This window comes from Coenobita brevimanus, chromosome 29 (assembly GCF_032717465.1).
Source record: "Coenobita brevimanus isolate Jiangsu-jjx chromosome 29, ASM3271746v2, whole genome shotgun sequence".
NCBI lineage: Eukaryota > Metazoa > Arthropoda > Malacostraca > Decapoda > Coenobitidae > Coenobita > Coenobita brevimanus.
Window position 1 is genome coordinate 19041237 of NC_136982.1, and position 23781 is coordinate 19065017.

Genomic DNA, 23781 nt, shown 5'->3' on the forward strand with positions numbered 1-23781 from the left:
TATTGACGTTCAATGGAGCGCAAATTAGACTAGAGTGTATAATGTTAAGCAAATGGATTTATGAGTGCAAGGACTTAAGTGCAGAGTGCAACACATTTCATTAAGGTGCAATGGAGCGCAAGTAAGGCTAGAGTGCACAGTGTTAAGAGAATGGAATTCTGAGTGCAAATGACTAAGTTCTGTGCAAGACTTCATGTACAATGTACTGCAGGTGCTTCAGGTACTCCTTTTTACTGTTAAAGTCTGGGAGGAGGCGGGTTATTCATCGAGATGGCCAGGGACTTGTAAGTACCCAGAATGTTTCATATTGTACTGTATTTTCCATACTTACCTCTAAAACCTCATTTCACTCTTTTATGTCCCTTATTAGTGTGAATAGGGTCTTAGGTGCTATGCATGTGCAGTAGGGAGGTGTTTTTCTGAGTCAGGGTAGGTTAGGGTCCATAAGTACAAGTCCAGGAGGCTATGGCCCACTATCCAGATGGGACCACTTTCCGGACATGCCTTTGGCTCTGTTACAACAGATAGTGGGGGGATTACTGTATTTGCTTTTTGAGTAGCTTATTTGCTGTTCTTCCCCTACACCTAAGCCAGTGTTGTGTCATTCTCACATTTACCCATGTAAACATCGAAGGTGTACATATATCTGACAGGTGAGCACAATGTCCATTTTTTTCAGTCCAAATGTTATTGGTTTTCCATTGATAAACTGTTTGACTTAATGCCTTCCAAAGTAGGGAATTATGGACTCGCCAATAGAAAGATGTTCATTCAATATTCCCAAATCAAGGATGATCTAGAACAGGCCTAAGCTTGTACAAATAATCACTAGTGTCTATTTGTGAATTATCATTGAAATGAATGTGGTGAAAGATTGATTCAAATCATTTCAAGTGAATGGAATCTGACAGTATGGATGGAGTGTCATCTTCTCAAGACCAAAACATTCTCTTGTTTGGGTATTAACATAACCAGATAGATGCAAACCACCAAACACGACCCATAATTGTTTTTGACGTGTTGAGTGATAAATTCTTTTGCTGAGCATCCAGATTTGTCTGGCTAACCATGTGCTCCTTAAAATCATCATTGAAGATCAATTTGAATAGCTCAGGTTCATTACTGAGTGCTAGCACATCATCATTCACTCTACTCATGTCGGGTTTTCCTTTATTTATATAAAAAATAGGGACTGTTTCCTCCCACGACCTTTGTTTGGTAAGTTTTCTTCTTTTAGGGCCACTTTTCTAGATGTTGATGTACTGGGAACATCATCACAACTACTGCCCGAGTCTTCCAGATGGGGCATGAAATTACAGGTTGTCCTCAACAGCCTCTTGCCAAACTTTTTTGTTTCCTGTGGCTTATCGTCAGATTTATCTGAATCTTCATCAGTATGTACATTCCCTTCAGACTCAGAGATGTGCAGGACAATATCTCCACCTTCGACTTCATCTTCCATCAGTGCCAGAATTTCATTTGTTTGTAGCCTGGAATCATTATGAAACCTAAAATCAGCATAAACATTGCATTTGTGACAAGAATATTGTATTCCAAAAAATATATATTCAAAGGACGCAGTTATTTGGTATTACTTTTGTTAAAATTTTCTCCATACTCCTCCCCCCTAAATTCACTTTTTTCTATTGCTCAAGTGGACAGTCAAAAAATTTGGACACCACTATTTACATTTGCCTGTGCCCTACATGTCGCCAAATTGATTCATATTACCTCTTTTATGATCTCTGATGATTCCTTCATTGTTCAACAAGATATGGATGACACAAATCCAAAAAGCAAAAAATTATCAGTGATTTAATTACCTAGAAAAGTAACAAGAAGCCTTCGTTAGTCACATGGTTCACTTAAATAAAGATATACAATTACTCTAACTGCAAAATATATAGTAAACCTTATGGGTTCACAGAAAATAACTCAACAGATAATATGGCAAAGGAAAAAACAGAATATATTTGATACTTCAAAAACTGCTTCACTATGAGGGACTTTCAGGTGTCGTCTGGTACCTAACTGGTGAGCCCTATTTCGGTCCAGACCTAGAAAAGTAACATAACTATTGTGACTGTTCTATATGTCTGGATAAACTTACAAGAGTTAGCAACACTATAGACCATTAAAGTCACTAAAATACTCGTTGATAAAAAATACCATGCCCATAAATGAATACCTTTGACTGGCTATTATGCATATGTATACATTGGGCTTCCATCCGGTAATCCCTTACACACAGTCATTTCGTTGTGTTACTGATGACTTCAGTGTAATTGGCTTTCATATCTACATTCGTATTGTCTTTTTGAGTAAGAATAGTGCTTTCTTGAAGCTTGTCATTGCCTCAGTTTTCTGAAATTTAATATTTGCCAAATACCTCCACTTGACATCTGTTTCCATACGCCATAGGCGACCGTCCCATAAAACATAGCTCACTTTTCGCTAGCGCTCAGTGAAGGCGGATGTGTATACGGTTCATTTACTAGACCATTATGGCGATTAACCAAGGTTTTGAAGTCCAATATTTGCATGATTCGTATGATGTACCTTGATTTATACAATGAGGATACAAAAAAGACAATTACAAGTAAGTTTAGTGTGCTACATGAGCGTGATTACTTCTTTCACTATGAGGACGTAAATAATTTTATTCTCTATTCCGACGACTTTGTTCAGCTCAAGAGAGATTGAACTGGATGATACAGCTTCATTAATCCCTTTCAGTATGAGTATTCTAAATGGTAAAATCGTTTGGCAGCAAGAATAAAACTGTATATCATCGGACTGAAAAAGTTAGGCTTCTGACATCAGTCTTTCAGAGGCTCAGAGGCTTACCTGATCATCATTTGGTACATGTTTTATGATTTATCATCCTTTCCAAAAATTGAAGAAACATACTTGATTCTAAATGGCGCTGGAGACTTGGTACGACTTCTGTCTATATTACACATGCCACCGGAAGGTAATTTGTTCCGGTCTGAATGTGTATTTTTTGGGGGAGTATACACTTACAGGTTAACAGATAGCTAGGAATAAGAAATGTAGAAACTGTAGCAACTGTAAAATGAGTGTGTGGTCACAATGGTAAGAGTTTGTGAAAAAAAAAAAAAAATGAATAAGTAAACACTTTTATCACAGAAAACATCATTCAACATTTATTTGGCAACAGCATGTAGTGCTGCCCTCGGGTGTCCGTCCTTTCCTTTTCTCCTTCTTTCTTTCCCTCCTGTCATTCTTTACTTAATATCTTCCTCGTCCTTTTGTCTACGGATGACTACACTCCCTCTTCTATCTTTCCTTCATTCTTTCGTCTTCTTTCTGTCTATGAGTGACTTTACACTGAGTGAAAAACCAAATGGTTTCCTGTACACTTAAGTAGCAGCACATTAACCCGCCCCATCCCGACCACTTTTCCACCACTAACTCCCCCCAATCCCGACCATTTTAGGAAATTTTTTTTTTGGCTCAAACCTTCGCTTTTGGTGAGAAACATCGAGAATTCATAGAGAAATCGCTCACCTGAGGTATAAAATACTCATTACAGGTAGGAGTACCTCCTTACCTTACTGGGTTTTCTATCAGGCTGGCACCAAAGAAAACGAGTTCTATGGGAGGATAACTATTTCACACCACTCATAAACGGTGTTTATTTATTTACTTGGTACGAATTTATATGTAGTACAAGAGTATATTGGTTTTCAAGCAGTAATATAGGCATTATAAGCATTGCTTCACTCACTAATACCTGACCTTTTTTTGCCACATTACCTGATCATCATTTCTAATTTTCTTCCTCTAATGCTATGTAAAGTTTGTCCTCCACATTGTCATTGATTGGGGAATCACTCTGGCCCTGAATTTCTTACAGTGGCATGACATGGCTGTACTGGCCAGGTCACTGATAACAGGTGAATTGCTGAGAAACTGGCATGCAGGGGGGGGGGAGGAGGTCATGCTGGGTAAGGCATTGTCCCTGCCTGGCATCTTGTTGAGGAAGGTGTCACGTGTATACATACCAAAAACGACTCGCGAAAATTGAAAATTGTGCAAATTAGGGACCTTGCAATTTTTTCGCATTTATGCACGTCGACGGGATTGGCAGTGACAAAACGTGTGGACGTTAAAGAACGTCGACGGGACACCGCGGGTTAAGAACCTGACCCTTCGCCAGCCACATTCTTCTTCTCCAACCATGTTTAGCCTTCGTCTGAATCGTCTGTTTCTGTAAACACTCTGGGTGGCCTTTTCTCAAATCCGGGACTGTCCCTCTGGTGCGCATGCGCGAGTGTATTGGAGAACTTACAAGCGTTAGCTTCTTGTTTGTTTTTTTAGTTAGTTGTTTTCCGGGGAGGGGCACTAACCCTCCGCCAAGAAAATGTTCTGGAGAGAAGTGAAAAGAGTAAGACAGGGTGGAAGTGAAGTTAGCTGGGGAGTGAAAGATAAACATGGTAGATTACTAGTGGAGAAGGGAGAAAAAGTGAGCAGATGGAGAGAACACTTTAAGGAATTGTTGAACGTAGAGGATGGAAGTAATGCGAGTATAAGTGGCTGGGGAATGGCTGGGAGAAGGAGGGAGGTGAGAAGACAGGTAGAAATCAGTAGGATAGAGGTTGTGGAAGCAATGAAGAAAGTTAAATCGGGGAAAGCCCCAGGAATTGATGGAGTGTGTGGTGAGATGCTGAAGCATGGGGGAGAGATAGTAGTAGAATGGATGTGGAAGATGTGCAGATTGGCCTGGGAGGAAGGTAGAGTCCCGGAGGATTGGAAGTCAGGTATAATTATTCCCTTGTACAAAGGAAAAGGGAAAAAGAAGTGTGTGGTAATCATAGGGGCATTTGTCTTCTTAGTATAATAGGAAAAGTGTATGGTAGGATACTTATAGACAGAGTTAGAGAAAGAACAGAGAAATTAGTTGGAGAAGAACAGGGAGGCTTTAGGAAGGGAAGAGGTTGTGTAGATCAGATATTCATTCTTAGATCTTTAGTGGAAAAGTTTCTAGAGAAGGGAAAGAAGTTGTATGCGGCTTTCATGGATTTGGAGAAAGCATATGACAGGGTGGATAGACAAGGATTGTGGAAAGTGTTAAGAATATATGGAGTAGATGGGAAGTTGTTGAATGCTGTGAAGAGTATGTATGATGGTGCTAAGGCTGCAGTGCGTGTGGATGGTGAACTAAGTGAATTTTTCTCTTTGAAAGTTGGTTTGAAACAGGGATGTGTCATGTCTCCATGGTTGTTCAATCTGTACATGGATAGGGTAATAAAAGAGGTACAAGATAGGGTAGTGGATGTTGGAGTGGCCCTGGTGAGAGAGGATAGTGTTTGGAAACTCCCTGTACTGTTGTCTGCAGATGATACTGTGTTGTTGAGTGAAGATGAAGGGGAGCTGCAAGGCTTGGTGGATGAGTTTGAGAGAGTGTGTAAGAAACGGAACCTAAAGGTGAATGTAGGGAAGAGTAAAGTGATGGTCTTTGAGAAAGGTGAAGTCAGTGAATGTATAGCGAGGTTGGATGGTGAGGAATTGGAAAATGTGAGTACGTTTAAGTATTTGGGTAGTGTGATGAGTAAGGATGGAGGTTTGGAGGGTAAAGTGCTTGAAAGGGTACAGCAGGGAAGAAAGGTTGCTGGTTCCTTGAAAGCAGTGATAAGAAACAGGGAAGTGAGCATGGAAGTAAAAAAGTTACTACATGACAGTATTGTGATACCAACTCTAACGTACGGAAGTGAAGGTTGGACGTTGTTGGAAGGACACAAGTCAAGAGTGAGAGCAGTGGAAATGAGTTATTTAAGAGGAGCTTGTGGAGTCACGTGGAGAGACAGGCTGACGAATGAGGATATAAAGGAGCGTTGTGGTGTTGATGTGGATGTGATAGGAAGCGTTGTGAGGAACACACTGAGGTGGTTTGGCCATGTGGAGAGGATGGAGGGTGAAAGACTGACGAAGAGAGTGTATGTGAGTGAGGTGGAGGGTGGAAGAGGGAGGGGGAGACCGAGGATGAGATGGAGGGATGGGGTGGAGAGGTATATGAGAGAGGGGGGTGTGAGTTGGGAGCAGGGTAGTGAAATGGCGGGGAACAGGGCGACTTGGAGGCGATTTGTTTGTGGCCACCCCAAACGGGATTGAGGCGTCTGGCAATAGATAGATAGATAGACAAGCGTTAGCAACACTATAGACCATTAAAGTCACTAAAATACTCGTTGATAAAAAATACCATGCCCATAAATGAATACCTTTGACTGGCTATTATGCATATGTATACATTGGGCTTCCATCCGGTAATCCCTTACACACAGTCATTTCGTTGTGTTACTGATGACTTCAGTGTAATTGGCTTTCATATCTACATTCGTATTGTCTTTTTGAGTAAGAATAGTGCTTTCTTGAAGCTTGTCATTGCCTCAGTTTTCTGGAATTTAATATTTGCCAAATACCTCCACTTGACATCTGTTTCCATACGCCATAGGCGACCGTCTCATAAAACATAGCTCACTTTTCGCTAGCGCTCAGTGAAGGCGGATGTGTATACGGTTCATTTACTAGACCATTATGGCGATTAACCAAGGTTTTGAAGTCCAATATTTGCATGATTCGTATGATGTACCTTGATTTATACAATGAGGATACAAAAAAGACAATTACAAGTAAGTTTAGTGTGCTACATGAGCGTGATTACTTCTTTCACTATGAGGACGTAAATAATTTTATTCTCTATTCCGACGACTTTGTTCAGCTCAAGAGAGACTGAACTGGATGATACAGCTTCATTAACCCCTTTCAGTATGAGTATTCTAAATGGTAAAATCGTTTGGCAGCAAGAATAAAACTGCATATCATCGGACTGAAAAAGTTAGGCTTCTGACATCAGTCTTTCAGAGGCTCAGAGGCTTACCTGATCATCATTTCGTACATGTTTTATGATTTATCATCCCTTCCAAAAATTGAAGAAACATACTTGATTCTAAATGGCGCTGGAGACTTGGTACGACTTCTGTCTATATTACACATGCCACCGGAAGGTAATTTGTTCCAGTCTGAATGTGTATTTTTTGGGGGAGTATACACTTACAGGTTAACAGATAGCTAGGAATAAGAAATGTAGAAACTGTAGCAACTGTAAAATGAGTGTGTGGTCACAATGGTAAGAGTTTGTGAAAAAAAAAAAAAAAAAGAATAAGTAAACACTTTTATCACAGAAAACAACATTCAACATTTATTTGGCAACAGCATGTAGTGCTGCCCTCGGGTGTCCGTCCTTTCCTTTTCTCCTTCTTTCTTTCCCTCCTGTCGTTCTTTACTTAATATCTTCCTCGTCCTTTTGTCTACGGATGACTACACTCCCTCTTCTATCTTTCCTTCATTCTTTCGTCTTCTTTCTGTCTATGGGTGACTTTACACTGAGTGAAAAGCCAAATGGTTTCCTGTACACTTAAGTAGCAGCACATTAACCCGCCCCATCCCGACCACTTTTTCACCACTAACTCCCCCCAATCCCGACCATTTTAGGAAAAATTTTTTTTGGCTCAAACCTTCGCTTTTGGTGAGAAACATCGAAAATTCATAGAGAAATCGCTCACCTGAGGTATAAAATACTCATTACAGGTAGGAGTACCTCCTTACCTTACTGGGTTTTCTATCAGGCTGGCACCAAAGAAAACGAGTTCTATGGGAGGATAACTATTTCACACCACTCATAAACGGTGTTTATTTATTTACTTGGTACGAATTTATATGTAGTACAAGAGTATATTGGTTTTCAAGCAGTAATATAGGCATTATAAGCATTGTTTCACTCACTAATACCTGACCTTGTTTGGCCACATTACCTGATCATCATTTCTAATTTTCTTCCTCTAATGCTATGTAAAGTTTGTCCTCCACATTGTCATTGATTGGGGAATCACTCTGGCCCTGAATTTCTTACCGTGGCATGACATGGCTGTACTGGCCAGGTCACTGATAACAGGTGAATTGCCGAGAAACTGGCATGCAGGGGGGGGGAGGAGGTCATGCTGGGTAAGGCATTGTCCCTGCCTGGCATCTTGTTGAGGAAGGTGTCACGTGTATACATACCAAAAACGACTCACGAAAATTGAAAATTGTGCAAATTAGGGACCTTGCAATTTTTTCGCGTTTATGCACGTCGACGGGATTGGCAGTGACAAAACGTGTGGACGTTAAAGAACGTCGACGGGACACCGCGGGTTAAGAACCTGACCCTTCCCCAGCCACATTCTTCTTCTCCAACCATGTTTAGCCTTCGTCTGAATCGTCTGTTTCTGTAAACACTCTGGGTGGCCTTTTCTCAAATCCGGGACTGTCCCTCTGGTGCGCATGCGCGAGTGTATTGGAGAACTTACAAGAGTTAGCAACACTATAGACCATTAAAGTCACTAAAATACTCGTTGATAAAAAATACCATGCCCATAAATGAATACCTTTGACTGGCTATTATGCATATGTATACATTGGGCTTCCATCCGGTAATCCCTTACACACAGTCATTTCGTTGTGTTACTGATGACTTCAGTGTAATTGGCTTTCATATCTACATTCGTATTGTCTTTTTGAGTAAGAATAGTGCTTTCTTGAAGCTTGTCATTGCCTCAGTTTTCTGAAATTTAATATTTGCCAAATACCTCCACTTGACATCTGTTTCCATACGCCATAGGCGACCGTCCCATAAAACATAGCTCACTTTTCGCTAGCGCTCAGTGAAGGCGGATGTGTATACGGTTCATTTACTAGACCATTATGGCGATTAACCAAGGTTTTGAAGTCCAATATTTGCATGATTCATATGATGTACCTTGATTTATACAATGAGGATACAAAAAAGACAATTACAAGTAAGTTTAGTGTGCTACATGAGCGTGATTACTTCTTTCACTATGAGGACGTAAATAATTTTATTCTCTATTCCGACGACTTTGTTCAGCTCAAGAGAGATTGAACTGGATGATACAGCTTCATTAACCCCTTTCAGTATGAGTATTCTAAATGGTAAAATCGTTTGGCAGCAAGAATAAAACTGTATATCATCGGACTGAAAAAGTTAGGCTTCTGACATCAGTCTTTCAGAGGCTCAGAGGCTTACCTGATCATCATTTGGTACATGTTTTATGATTTATCATCCCTTCCAAAAATTGAAGAAACATACTTGATTCTAAATGGCGCTGGAGACTTGGTACGACTTCTGTCTATATTACACATGCCACCGGAAGGTAATTTGTTCCGGTCTGAATGTGTATTTTTTGGGGGAGTATACACTTACAGGTTAACAGATAGCTAGGAATAAGAAATGTAGAAACTGTAGCAACTGTAAAATGAGTGTGTGGTCACAATGGTAAGAGTTTGTGAAAAAAAAAAAAAAAAATGAATAAGTAAACACTTTTATCACAGAAAACAACATTCAACATTTATTTGGCAACAGCATGTAGTGCTGCCCTCGGGTGTCCGTCCTTTCCTTTTCTCCTTCTTTCTTTCCCTCCTGTCGTTCTTTACTTAATATCTTCCTCGTCCTTTTGTCTACGGATGACTACACTCCCTCTTCTATCTTTCCTTCATTCTTTCGTCTTCTTTCTGTCTATGGGTGACTTTACACTGAGTGAAAAGCCAAATGGTTCCCTGTACACTTAAGTAGCAGCACATTAACCCGCCCCATCCCGACCACTTTTCCAGCACTAACTCCCCCCAATCCCGACCATTTTAGGAAAAAAATTTTTTGGCTCAAACCTTCGCTTTTGGTGAGAAACATCGAGAATTCATAGAGAAATCGCTCACCTGAGGTATAAAATACTCATTACAGGTAGGAGTACCTCCTTACCTTACTGGGTTTTCTATCAGGCTGGCACCAAAGAAAACGAGTTCTATGGGAGGATAACTATTTCACACAACTCATAAACGGTGTTTATTTACTTGGTACGAATTTATATGTAGTACAAGAGTATATTGGTTTTCAAGCAGTAATATAGGCATTATAAGCATTGTTTCACTCACTAATACCTGACCTTTTTTTGCCACATTACCTGATCATCATTTCTAACTGTTTCTTCCTCTAATGCTATGTAAAGTTTGTCCTCCACATTGTCATTGATTGGGGAATCACTCTGGCCCTGAATTTCGTACCGTGGCATGACATGGCTGTACTGGCCAGGTCACTGATAACAGGTGAATTGCTGAGAAACTGGCATGCGGGGGGGGGAGGAGGTCATGCTGGGTAAGGCATTGTCCCTGCCTGGCATCTTGTTGAGGAAGGTGTCACGTGTATACATACCAAAAACGACTCGCGAAAATTGAAAATTGTGCAAATTAGGGACCTTGCAATTTTTTCGCGTTTATGTACGTCGACGGGATTGGCAGTGACAAAACGTGTGGACGTTAAAGAACGTCGACGGGACACCGCGGGTTAAGAACCTGACCCTTCGCCAACCACATTCTTCTCCAACCATGTTTAGCCTTCGTCTGAATCGTCTGTTTCTGTAAACACTCTGGGTGGCCTTTTCTCAAATCCGGGACTGTCCCTCTGGTGCGCATGCGCGAGTGTATTGGAGAAATGTTAAGAGGTAAAATTTACAAACTAATAAATTACAGGTAAGACAATGACTGTCATGTCGAAAATCGGTGTTAAGAATGAATAATGATCGGGACTTCATATATGTATGGGATCAGCTACAATATCCAACAATCAAAATAGCATTTATGCAAAAAGAATTTGTGAAATACTAACATTTAAGAAGCGAGTCTACAATCTTAACTTATGAAATAGCACAAATTAAAAAGATCATTCATGTTGGTTATAAGTTTTCTAAGTAGTATTTTCTTATTCTCAATGATATATGCCCTTACTATATCTCACAGTTCGACAAGGGAGTAAAAATAATCCACAAATATTACATGCAAGGTAACTGGGAAAGAGCTGCCATAGGACCGAATTAGGTACCAGACGACGCGCTGAAAGTTCCCCATTACCTGCATGAAGCCACAAAGAGGCAAGGCAGTGCACTGGCAAGTCATCTGTACTGCGACAGTCTGAGAGCCATAAGGTTATCTAAATGCTTCCCAGAGGATATTTGATTTCTCTGTAAAATGCCACAGGTGGTTGTGAATACACACACACACACACACACACATATATATATATATATATATATATATATATATACATATATATATATATATATATAAATATCTACTCTATATATATATATATATATACATATATACATATATATATATATATATATAAATATATATATATATATATACACAAATATATATATATATATATATATATATATATATAAACAAAAATATATATATATATAAAGTATATATATATATATATACACAAATATATATATATATATATATATATATATATATATATATATATATATATATATATATATATATATGTATATATATATATATATATATATATATATATATATATATTGCCAGATCCCTCAATCCCGTTTGGGGTGGCCACAAACAAAACGCCTCCACGTCACCCTGTCCCCCACCATTTCACTGCCCTGCTCCCAACTCACACCCCCCCTCTCTCATATACCTCTCCATCCCATGCCTCCATCTCATAAATATATATATATATATATATATATATATATATATATAATATATATATATATATATATATATATATATATATATATATATATATATATATATATATATTATATATATATATATATATATATATATATATATATATATATATATACCAGAGACAGAGAGAAGAACAATGAAGGAGAAACTTGGCTCAGATGAAACAAACTATCAAAGAAGGAAAAAGTATGAAACAGGTCCAAAGCAAAATTTCACCAGGAAAGCAACAAATTATATCACTGAAAGACAATAATGGTGAAGTCATTAACCCTCTTGCACATGCATACCTTTTATAAGTTTTGCTGACACACGATTTTACTCCACCCCCATCCCCACCAGCCTGCCTGTGCGCAGCTGAAAACTGGTATTCTCGCCTTATTTTCGCCACCCAAACCTCTATATATTGCCATGAAATCAAAATATCTTATTCGCCGATGTTTATTCTACCCGATAAACGAAAAAAAAAAAAACAGAAAAATACAAATAAAAGTACATTAGGTCATCCTGAATAAACATCTCTGAACATCAATTTCACTTCCCAACATCTTAGTTCGAATGTTTTCCATCGTACAGAAAAATGTTATTTGTTATGATAGAGAATTTCAGCAGCTTTCTAATGGTAAAGTCCGGTTATGATAAGATTTGTAGTTTTCGTGAAAACAGCCAAAAAATTAAATCAATTTTCTGAAAAAAAAACAGATTTTTGTGCAGGGAGCTTTTCCACAAAAGTTTTTATTCCATAATCTTGTGTAGAATTTCATGAGCTTTCTCATAGTCCCCGCCAATTATTGATATGCCTCATAGTTTCCAAGTAAATCGCAAAAAACTACTGGGCATTCAAGGCCATGCTGCACTATTGTCATGTGCACACAATAACCTTTATATTCCTGCCCACATAACGACTTTTTACCAGAGATGTTACATTGTTATGTCCTGTACATACATAGAATGCACTTATTTTTATCATGGTTTTTAGGAAATCAATATGTCCAATAGTTTTCAAGTAAATGGACGACAGATATAGAATACTCCTCGCCCGCAAGCGAAATAAAAATGCTCCCTTTCCCTGCCTCACACACACCTACATATTTTCGCTCTTTAGGTTTTATTACTTTCTTTTTTTACTCAGAGTATACACGTAAAATATCATTAGCCTTTTGACAGTGCTCTCAGAAACTCAACATGACCACCAGTCTTTTTGCTAGGTAGTGTTACTGAAGCTGAACTTTTTTCCATCTCATATGTGTATATGTAAAAAACAATACTTATTTGTGTAAAAATATAGAAATATAAAAATAGGTCCATATACAAATCAATAAAATATGGATAACTCACTTCCTCCAGAGGTGTTGAGATGTTGCCAGGACCTTGAAGGGTTTGAAGACTACGAGTTATGTAGTGTGTGTGTGTGTGTGTGTGTGTGTGTGTGTGTGTGTGGCATATTTTGTTCTCTCCTCATTGCACTACACATGCTATGTACACAATAGATTTCTCCATGAACATTCACTGCACGACATACATATACATGTGTGGCATATGTCTTGTCTCTGATCCTTGTGCTAGGTTTTCACTAAGTCAGTCAATGCAAACAATATTTCTGAGCGAACACTTACTGGACTATTTTATTTGTCTGCTGCACACTAGACCATATGCAATATAGCTCTGTCTGAGATTGGTACAATATGTTTTCACTGAAGTCTGTGATTGTGTGGCATATTTGTTGTCTCTGATACTTGCACAAGGTTTTTGCTAAGTCAGTCAGTACATGCAATATTTCTTGGTGAACACTTGTTGCACTATTTAATATGTATGTTTCACACTAAACCATATGCAATATAGCACGATCTGAGATTGGTACAATACCTTTTCACTGAAGTCTGTGATTGTGTGGCTAATTTTTGTCTCTGACACATGCACTAGGTTTGAACTAAGTCAGTTAATGCACGCAATATTTCTCAATGAACACTCACTGCATTGTTTTATATGTGTATTTCACACTGAACCATATGCAATATAAAACACTATCACATGATTCCACTCCAACCTCCTCTATTATTCCCTTCCTGATTCTATGGCGTACGTGACCGCTTGTTTTCTTAGTGACTATAGCATATCTCTATGGCATACATATTGCCTGCTATGGTAGGTCAGTTATTTCACTAATCCAAGCACTATATGTTTCACAAAATATAAGTACTGGCTTCATTAAGAAGGTAAAATACTCACATCATTTATGGCCAGGGTGAAGTTGAGTGGAAACCCCTTTATAACTAACCATACTCCTGCCTCTAGGCCTAACCGCTGATAACGGGCCCCAGTGCTTTACAAACAATATACATATGTTCCATAGACACAATCACTTCACATTATGGTAAAAAACATTGTACAATCACAATATTTCAATAATGGCCTCTAACTCGGGTGGGAGGGGGAAAATGGTGGATTTAAAGGGATGACTGACAGCAGCGCTACCCTTCAGCCTGCCTGGTCTGGAGATACTAGTGTTTTTCAGCTGCTCATTGTCTCATCAGAGCATCCCAGTGTTGCCAAGTGTTTACCTCGGAAGAGAGATGCACCCACTAGAACGAACCAAAATTTGATGCAAATTGTCAGAAAACTTTCCTTTTGATCCCATTTTTTCTGCTTAACAATGCAATTCGCACCTACTTGCATTTATATGCCAAACTACAAAGGACGCAATTTGCGTCAATCTTGGAGGGTTAAGTGTAGAGAGATAATGAAGAGGCCGCTTTAATCCCTGCCGTGCTAAATAATATCTACCTGATTACCTTCCCTGGGTCATTTATTTAGAGTTTTTATTTTAGTCTATCTATCCATCTATCTATATATTGCCAAATGCCTCAATCCCATTTGGGGTGGCCACAAACAAATCACCTCCACATAGCCCTGTCCCCCGCCATTTCACTGCCCTGATCCCAACTCACACCTCCCTCTCTCATATACCTCTCCACCCCATCCCTCCATCTCATCCTCGGCCTCCCCCTCCCTCTTCCCCCCTCCACCTCACTCACATACACTCTCTTCGTCAGTCTTTCACCCTCCATCCTCTCCACATGGCCAAACCACCTCAGTGTGTTCCTCATAACGCTTCCTATCACATCCACATCCACACCACAATGCTCCTTTATATCCTCATTCATCAGCCTGTCTCTCCATGTGACTCCACAGGCTCCTCTTAAATAACTCATTTCCACTGCTCTCACTCTTGACTTGTGTCCTTCCAACAACGTCCAAGCTTCACTTCCATACGTTAGAGTTGGTATCACAATAGTAATGTAGTAACTTTTTCACTTCCATGCTCACTTCCCTGTTTGTTATCACTGATTTCAAAGAACCAGCAACCTTTCTTCCCTGTTGTACCCTTTCAAGTACTTCACCCTCCAAACCTCCATCCTTACTCATCACACTACCCAAGTACTTAAACATACTCACATTTTCCAATTCCTCACCATCCAACCTCGCTGTACATTCACTGACTTCACCTCTCTCAAAGACCATCACTTTACTCTTCCCTACATTCACCTTTAGATTCCGTTTCTTACACACTCTCCCAAACTCATCCACCAAGCCTTGCAGCTCCCCTTCATCTTCACTCAACAACACAGTATCATCTGCAAACAACAGTACAGGGAGTTTCCAAACACTATCCTCTCTCACAAGGGCCACTCCAACATCCACTACCCTACCTTGTACCTCTTTTATTACCCCATTCATGTACAGATTGAACAACCATGGAGACATGACATCCCTGTTTCAACCCAACTTTCAAAGAGAAAAATTCACTTAGTTCACCATCCACAAGCACTGCAGCCTTCGCACCATCGTACATACTCTTCACAGCATTCAACAACTTCCCATCTACTCCATATATTCTTAACACTTTCCACAATTCTTGTCTATCCACCCTGTCATATGCTTTTTCCAAATCCATGAAAGCCGCATACAATTTCTTTCCCTTCTCTAGAAACTTTTCCACTAAAGATCTAAGAATGAATATCTGATCTACACAACCTCTTCCCTTCCTAAAGCCCCCCTGTTCTTCTCCAACTAATTTCTCTGTTTTTTCTCTAACTCTGTCAATAAGTATCCTACCATACACTTTTCCTATTATACTAAGAAGACAAATGCCCCTATGATTACCACACACTTCTTTTTCCCCTTTTCCTTTGTACAAGGGAATAATTATACCTGACTTCCAATCCTCCTGGACTTTACCTTCCTCCCAGGCCAATCTGCACATCCATTCTACTACTATCTCTCCCCCATGCTTCAGCATTTCACCACACACTCCATCAATTCCTGGGGCTTTCCCCAATTTAACTTTCTTCATTGCTTCCACAACTTCTATCCTACTGATTTCTTCCTGTCTTTTAGTATTAAACTGATTTTTTGCCATCAGATCAGGTGTTTCTGGGCTCAAGCTCCCCATCAGCCTCATCTTCTTGCAATTTATGCCTCTTGGGTGAGTACGAGGGTGGCAATAAGTTGCTAGCACCATGGGAGGTAGATGGGCGTGAATCCGCCACTGCTGGGCTACAAAGGAGAACTGAATTATTAAATCTGTAGTATTTGGCAACCGCAGTATGGCAGGGTTTGGCAACGGCTGTGGTGGGATAGAGGGAGACTCAGCATTCCCAAGGAACCATTGATGCTTCCTCATGTTTGAAATTATGGCACTAAGACCCATTGCCTCATATGAGGCGATCAGCATGGCCAGGGATGGCCTGCATCACCTCAAATGAGGCGATGAGCATAGTGGGGTTTATGTTTACATGCACACTGATGGTTCAAAAAATTACCATTGTAAGATTTTCTCTTAATTTTATGAAAAAGGAACAACTTTTGCTTTAAACATTTCTTCACATCTCTTCTAGTTCTCATAATATTAGTCTCAACAAATTTTTTGAAGCACCTGTATAAGTAACAGCATTGCTCATAATTAACCCGCCCCATCCCGACGTTTTCTGGGCAGTGGTATGCACCAGTCCCGACATTTTTGGGCCTTTTTTTTTTTTTTAGACTCAAACATTCGCTTTTGGTGAGAAACATCGAAAATTCATAGAGAAATCGCTCACCTGAGGTTTAAAATACTCGATCCAGGTACGAGTACCTCCTTACCTGACTGGGTTTTCTAACAGGCTGGCACCAAGAAAACGAGTTCTATGGGAGGGTATCTATTTTATCCACTCATAAACAGTATTTATTTATTTACTTGGTACGAATTTATATGTAGTATAAGAGTATATTGGTTTTCACACAGTAATATAGGCATTATAAGCATTGTTTCACTCACTAACTCATCACCATTCATGACCTTTTTTTTCCCACATTACCTGATCATCATTTTTTATTGTTTCTTCCTCTAATGCTATGTAAACTTTGTCCTCCACATTGTCATCGATTGGGGAATCACTCTGGCCTTGAATGTCTTTATTGGCCAGGTCACTGGTAACAGGTGAATTGCTGAGACAATGGCGTGCAGGGGGGGGGGAGAGGTTATGTGGTGTAAGGCATTGTCCCTGCTTGGCATCTTGTAGAGGAATAGAGGAAGGTGTCCCGTGTATACATGCCAAAAATCACTCGCGAAATCACTCGCGAAAATTGAAAATTGTGCAAATTAGGGACCTAGCAATGTTGCCGCATTAATTTACGTCTTCGGGATATGAGTGCACATCATGTGAGGACGTGAATTCATGTCTCCGGGACGAGGCGGGTTAATGATGTGCCTGGCAACCTACAAAATTAGTGTATTGTATTAGAATAAACCATGTTATTCTCAAACAGGTTTGGAAAAAATATGATAACTATCCATCCATAAAGCTTTACAATCACTAATATTGTTGTATTTTGTAGCATACAGTAGAAACAAAATATGTCTATTTTTTGTATATAAAGACCTTTTGCATCACACAGATATATTAATGAGGCCTGTTTCCTCACTGCATCAATATTAAATGGAAAATTTCTCTCTTCACTACCTCCACTTCAGTATACTTAGTACTCATAGAATATACCTCACCACTTCTGTTGAGCAAATGTTAAAGGACTAAGAACTTCACCTGATTGTTGTGCATCACATAGGCACTAATGCCCCTAAGTCTTCACTTTTTCACCCACGAAATGTGTGTGCATTCATTATGATGTCTGAAAGAAAATCGTAAATATTCATAAAAACTCCCTCTCTATGATAACTCAACTTCTTTATTGAACTGTTTCAATACCATGTGATTTTACCATAAAGATGTCACTCAACAAAACTGTTTAGCATTATTCAAGCTCTAGTGCAATATATTACTCATCATATATAATATGATATTGGTCCTCAAATTAGTCATCATTGTTAAAAAAAAAATACAAAAATGGTACAGGAATATTGCTTACCTCTCAATAAACTACTAAAAATGAGTGAGAATAATGAGGAAAATCAGGTCTTTTTGGTAACTGAGAGGCTATGCTTACTCTGAGAGAGTTGGCTGACACAGGCTGTCGTTTGTTGAGGGGATCAGGCACCAAAGCAAAGGCTACAATGCTGCTGAGCAGCCTGGACAGAGATTGTCTTTTCTGTACTCCCACTTCAGTATATCTTGCACTCCTTGAATATGCCTAACCATTTTTGCCGAGCAAAAGATTAAATGTAGGGAACTTTTCAAAGAACTGTACGCATCAAAGACAATCGTACCGATAGGTAAACATATCAGTTGACACTTGTAAGTGAAAAAACAGATATAGCACCTAATGAAGCAAATTTCTCTATTGAAAGTATGGAAAGATGAAAGGCCCCAGGAGGAGATGAAATGATAGCAGATTTATTGGTAGATGCAGGAGTAGAAATTCAAAACAGGCATACTCACTTATTTCCATGCTGTGAAGAAAATTCCCAACACATGGTATAATGGAATAGTTATTTTGCTTTACAACAAAGGCAACACAAAAGATCCTGGTAACTATCAACCTATTAGCTTATTATCGGTTATTTACAAGCCTTTCACTAGAGTCTTTATGAACAGAATATTATAAAAGAAAAAAATATAAGATCAACCTCATAACCAGGCAGGATTCTGAAGCGGTTATTTGACTACTGGTCATCAACACACAATGAATCAGTCAACTGAGAATACTACAGAATATAAGCCACCATGCTCAGGTTTTGTTGAGTATGAAAAGGCTCTCGACTCAGTGAAGCACACAGCAATTATAAATTCATTGCTGGAAGAAGATGTACATGGGAGTATTGTAAAGATACTCTAAAATATATGCAAAGAGGAAACTGCTACAGTTCAGTTATATAAAGACTTAGAAAAAAATCAGATTGAGAAAGACGTGCATCAGGGAGTTACAATTTAATCAGAGTTTTCTCCACTTATCTTGCAAATATTATCAGAACGTAAGAATTGGAGGACAAAGGAATAAACATAGATGGAAAATACCTACACCATTTAAGATTTCCACTTAACATTGCAATAATCTCAGAAACAGTAGAGGCACTGCAAAAAAAAAAAAAATGTTCTATCTATCTATCAGTAACCAGATGCCATAATTCCATTAACCCACCATGTGCCAGTGCCGTTTTAAAATGGCCTGACATAATTCCGCGGCCAGTGCCCGTGCTGTTTTAAAACTATTTAAAATAGAAAACTTCACTGTGTCTGCATTTTTCAAGATTCACAGATAAAAATTGGCAGGCATGTATGGTAACTGTTCCTCTATCATCCCCCAACTGTCAAGGCCATACACTCACCCGCTCCCCCCCTCACGCTCGCTCTGCCTCACTGTGTCTTTGCGCCTCACCCAGTGCTGTCCATAGTGAAGGCATTTTGAAAATATTTTCATGTAAGTGTAAGTTGTAAAAACTTTCTTGTATGTGTCAGGACTATATAGTGAAGTCAAGTTGTAAATACCTTCTTGTGAGTGCATGGACTGCAAGTAATGAAGTCAGGTTGTACCTGTCTTAAAGTGTAAGATAATGCATTCACAGTGAGAAAGACGCAAATTGTAATAGATGCTGAAGTAATAAGTAATCAGAAAAGTGTACTGAATATTGCTATACTTTCCCAGCATAAATACCTGAGTATACTTTACATAGAAAACGGCTTTCTCACGTACGTGGTGAGCCTGAGAGCGGCTATATCTGTACACGAGTACGCAGGCCTCAATAAAACTGATTTCCAAGCCTCGGTGAGCATTTTAATGGCAAAATTCGTTATTTCCACATCAAAATCTATCATTTTAGCCCCCCAAAAAAGATCGAAAAATGGCCGGCACTGGGGTGACCCATAGGGCTAAAAATAGCTGGCACGTGGTGGTTAAAAGGGTGGCCATTTGTTTTGAGTAATTCGTTTTATGGGGAGGGGTACTAACCCTCTGCCAACCCACTTCTTGACATGTAGGGAAGAAAAGTTATCTAAACAGAGAGAGCCTCGGAGCAGGGCTAAGGTTGAGCTGGAGTAAAAATGTTTTATCCATATGCACCACAGAGCATCATGAAAATAAATGATGGAATTCTTAAAAAAGTTGAGGAGTACAATTGCTTGGGACAAGTACAAAGACTAACAAAAGACCATGAAAACGAAATAAAATGACGCATTACAACTGGATAGAAAGCATTTGGTAAACAAAGTGACATTGTGAAATGTAGCTTGGCAGTCTGTATGAAACAAAAAGTGTATGGCAACAATATGAACCCAGCTATGTCATATAGCTGTGAGACCTGGAAACTGTGAAAATCTTTGGAAAATAAAGTAATCCATTCTCAAACAGCAAGGGGAAGGTCAGTGTTGGGATTATCATTGACGGTCAGGAAGAGATCACCCAGAGTGAGAGAACAGACTAAAGTCAAAGACATTACAGAAGTTATAAAAGAACAGAAATGGAGGTTGGCAGTTCACGAACCAAGAATAAGAGATAAAGGATGGAGCAAGAGGCTGACTGATTGGATTCAGGAGACTGCAAGTGTAGCAGAAAAAGGCTGGACAGGAGGTAGAGAGATAAGATAGAGAAGTTTGCAGACAAAATCTGTCAGGGATTAGATCAATCAAGGATTTCATAGAGATGAGTGGGGGAGGCTTTTGTTCAGCATTGGGCTTGCAGTGGCTGATGATGATGTCTCTCCACCTATAGATCGATAGATAGGTGGCAGAACTGGTAGACAGGCGGCCTGTATTCCCAATGGATCCAGGTTCGAATCCCAGCTGGGGCGGGGAACAGTGTAAGGATTTGAATTTCTTAAAAAGCAGACTTTTCTGATCTACCAGATGACCCGCCGACATGTCATAAAAGTACCCCCTAGCATGTATTCAATATGGATGGTGGGTGTTAGCGCCGAAATGGTGACATATGGAGATGTAGGAGGACTACTGGGCCCCAAGGAGGACTACTGGGACTTGGGAATAGGCCTTGAAGTCTTTGCCCTGAGTCGGACACGTTAACAAAAAAAAAAAAAAAAAAAAAAAATATATTACTTTTATAACCATTCCAGCTCTTTTCAGTTCCCCTCCCCCTTCCCTTATGCATTCTTTATGTCCATTTATCCAGCTATTACTACATGTTCTGTTTTCATATACACCTTAAGAAAATGTGGCTCAACTCTTTCAGAATATGTGTATGCTTTAATGTCAGATGGTGATCTTGAACTCTGAATAACCTGATTGAAATAGTGTAACTGGTGCCAGTATTTATCTGCATTACGCAGTATTTATCAACTGCATTGTTATGCCATTCAGACCAGTTTGTATCTCGTTATTTTAATGTCATGGATACAAGACCTGCTAGAGATGGCACTGCACCTAAAGCCATTGTAACAAGGTTGGATATAAAATAAGGATTTTATTATATATATATATATATATATATACAAGGAAGAAGGAGCCAAAAACCAGTGGCTTGCAAACTGCAACAGACAACAGAGAACCAAATTCAAGATCCATTCATATCGAGATGACTGGACACAAAGCATATGAAGGTCTGGAAATCATAGGCAGTACGAAAAACAGAGGGAGACAGTTCCAGAGTTGACCTGTTGCATACATGAATGACTGGGAGTAGCAGTTAGCTGTTGCATTAGATAGTTGGACAGAAAAGGAACAAGAGTTTCTTGAAAGATCGGTGCTACGTGCCCGCCGTAGTGGTGGAGGGATGCAATCAGACAGTTGCACACACACATATGTTTGAATTGCATACTTTTTTCTGTTCCAAGCATAAAAAAGTACAATCCCAGATGCAACAAAATATTTTGAGGAGTAACAGTCATATCCACCATTTTATTTTGGAGTTACATCTGGTGAGGAAAGAAAGTGCAAGAAGACAAGAAACAAGAGAAACAAATATTTTTTTGTGACCCAGTTTCATGACCCATTGGGAAGGTTAGCATGGCTTTGCGAGTTGCTTGCGTTTAGATAACGATGGTATTTTAATTCACATGCCTAAATCTGGATTTCACTAACATAATGGCGTGTGAGTCCCTATATATTACGTATGTGATGTCATTTGAACCAGGGCCATCCTTAGTAAGTAAGCACTCCAATACATACTCCTATGGACAAGATGGATAAATCAGTAAAAAAATAATAAGGTTTTATAGATACAGAGTGGAGATGGATAAAAATAGTAAATGACTAGCAAACAAATTATTGCATGCACTCTGTATCACGTTCTCCTTCGAGATTTATTTTACATATTTATGTATTATTGTTCTGTCTGCCTATCAGTCCATAGCCAGATGTCTCAGTCCCAGAGGGAATTACACCTAATATTTTATGATATGACATTTATATTTCTGTTATATCATTAACGATTTTGATTGCAGAAATAATCCACAGGAGAAAATCAAAAAATATAATAGGCAGGAATGTATGATGGTCTTTTTGGAAGGAGTGTGGAGGTGGCAGCGAGAGTCCTTCCAGAAGACGACAGGAAAATTTATATTTTGTATGCTCCATTATTCCTGCCAAATTTGTGATTATGCTGAATGAGTGGGTCACAAGGTTCTCCCCTCTGGCTGCCTGAAGGTGTTGCATCACTCAGTCATCCACTGGCCACCATGTTTTCATGTCATTGTCATGTTTCAACTACATACATTACTCCTCACCTAACTGGCCAGGAAGTGCACCCAGCCACATTTCTCCTCACCCAACTGGCCATGAAGTGCACCCAGTGACCCAAATGTCACCACCTACCACTCAGTAATACCTCTGACAGTGACTCCGAAAGGAAGGGGGTGTAAATGAGGAGAAAAAAACTAAAAATGGAACATGTGTGACTGTATGTGTGTTAACCCTAGACCACTAAACTTCAGTGCCTGTTACAGTGCAACTAAGTATGGGTATATTATACCCGAGTTCGGAAAAAAAAAAATGTAAATATGCAAACTTATTAAAGATATCACTTACACACTAAATTTAAGACAGCTTAATGTTACCTAAACTGTTAGTAACATTTAATCACTATAAATGATGTATTTTAGGGAAATTTAAAAAAAATCCAACACTAAAATTGTCACCAAATTTTTGGAAAAAAATCACAAAATAAACACTCCACCAAATTATCCCAAACTTCCCCATACCCCTCCAAGCACTTCTGGCTCTGCTCCAAGGGGGTTATTAGCACCAAACCCATGTATAATATACCCAAGTATGTCACTGGTCAATTATCACTAAACTCGGGTACACTATACCCAAACCCATCACTATGGACAATTCCCAGCCATGCAGCAGTTCGACGTGACCTACCTCCTTGAGCACTCAGGGAACCCTGAGGGTACTGAGGGTCCCAGAACACTGGCTTGGCAGGATCACTGTGTAATGCAAATGATGTCATTGGGTCAATGAAAGTTCGGTCTTTGTACAGGAGAGTGCTTCCGTGCCTCCACACCTCTGAGTGTTTTTAAGAGTCCCAGAAAAGGGATAAGTATGTGAAACTATCCTGCTTTGGTATGTAGGAAAATATAAAATCAGTGAAATAATGAATACAGTGACACTGATGAGTGACAATGCATTGCATTGCACACAAGCAAAAGTAAGTCAATAAATGTATTGGGAAAAGCTGTACGTACATGCAAATACAGTGTTTTTGTATGTAAAAAAATAAAAATAATTAGTACGGTACATTAGCAAGTATGGAAACGGTGTG

General features: G+C 39.2%; 1 protein-coding gene across 1 annotated transcript in view; it reads right to left on the reverse strand.

Moving 5' to 3' along the window:
- Nucleotides 1–23469, reverse strand: part of LOC145394980 (SCAN domain-containing protein 3-like) — a 59376-nt gene extending 35907 nt beyond the window's left edge. The window contains exon 1 of the mRNA XM_080268730.1: nucleotides 23382–23469. Within this exon, the coding sequence (XP_080124856.1) occupies nucleotides 23382–23469 (88 nt within the window). The remainder of the gene's footprint in view (nucleotides 1–23381) is intronic.
- Between the last annotated feature and the right edge of the window lie 312 nt (nucleotides 23470–23781).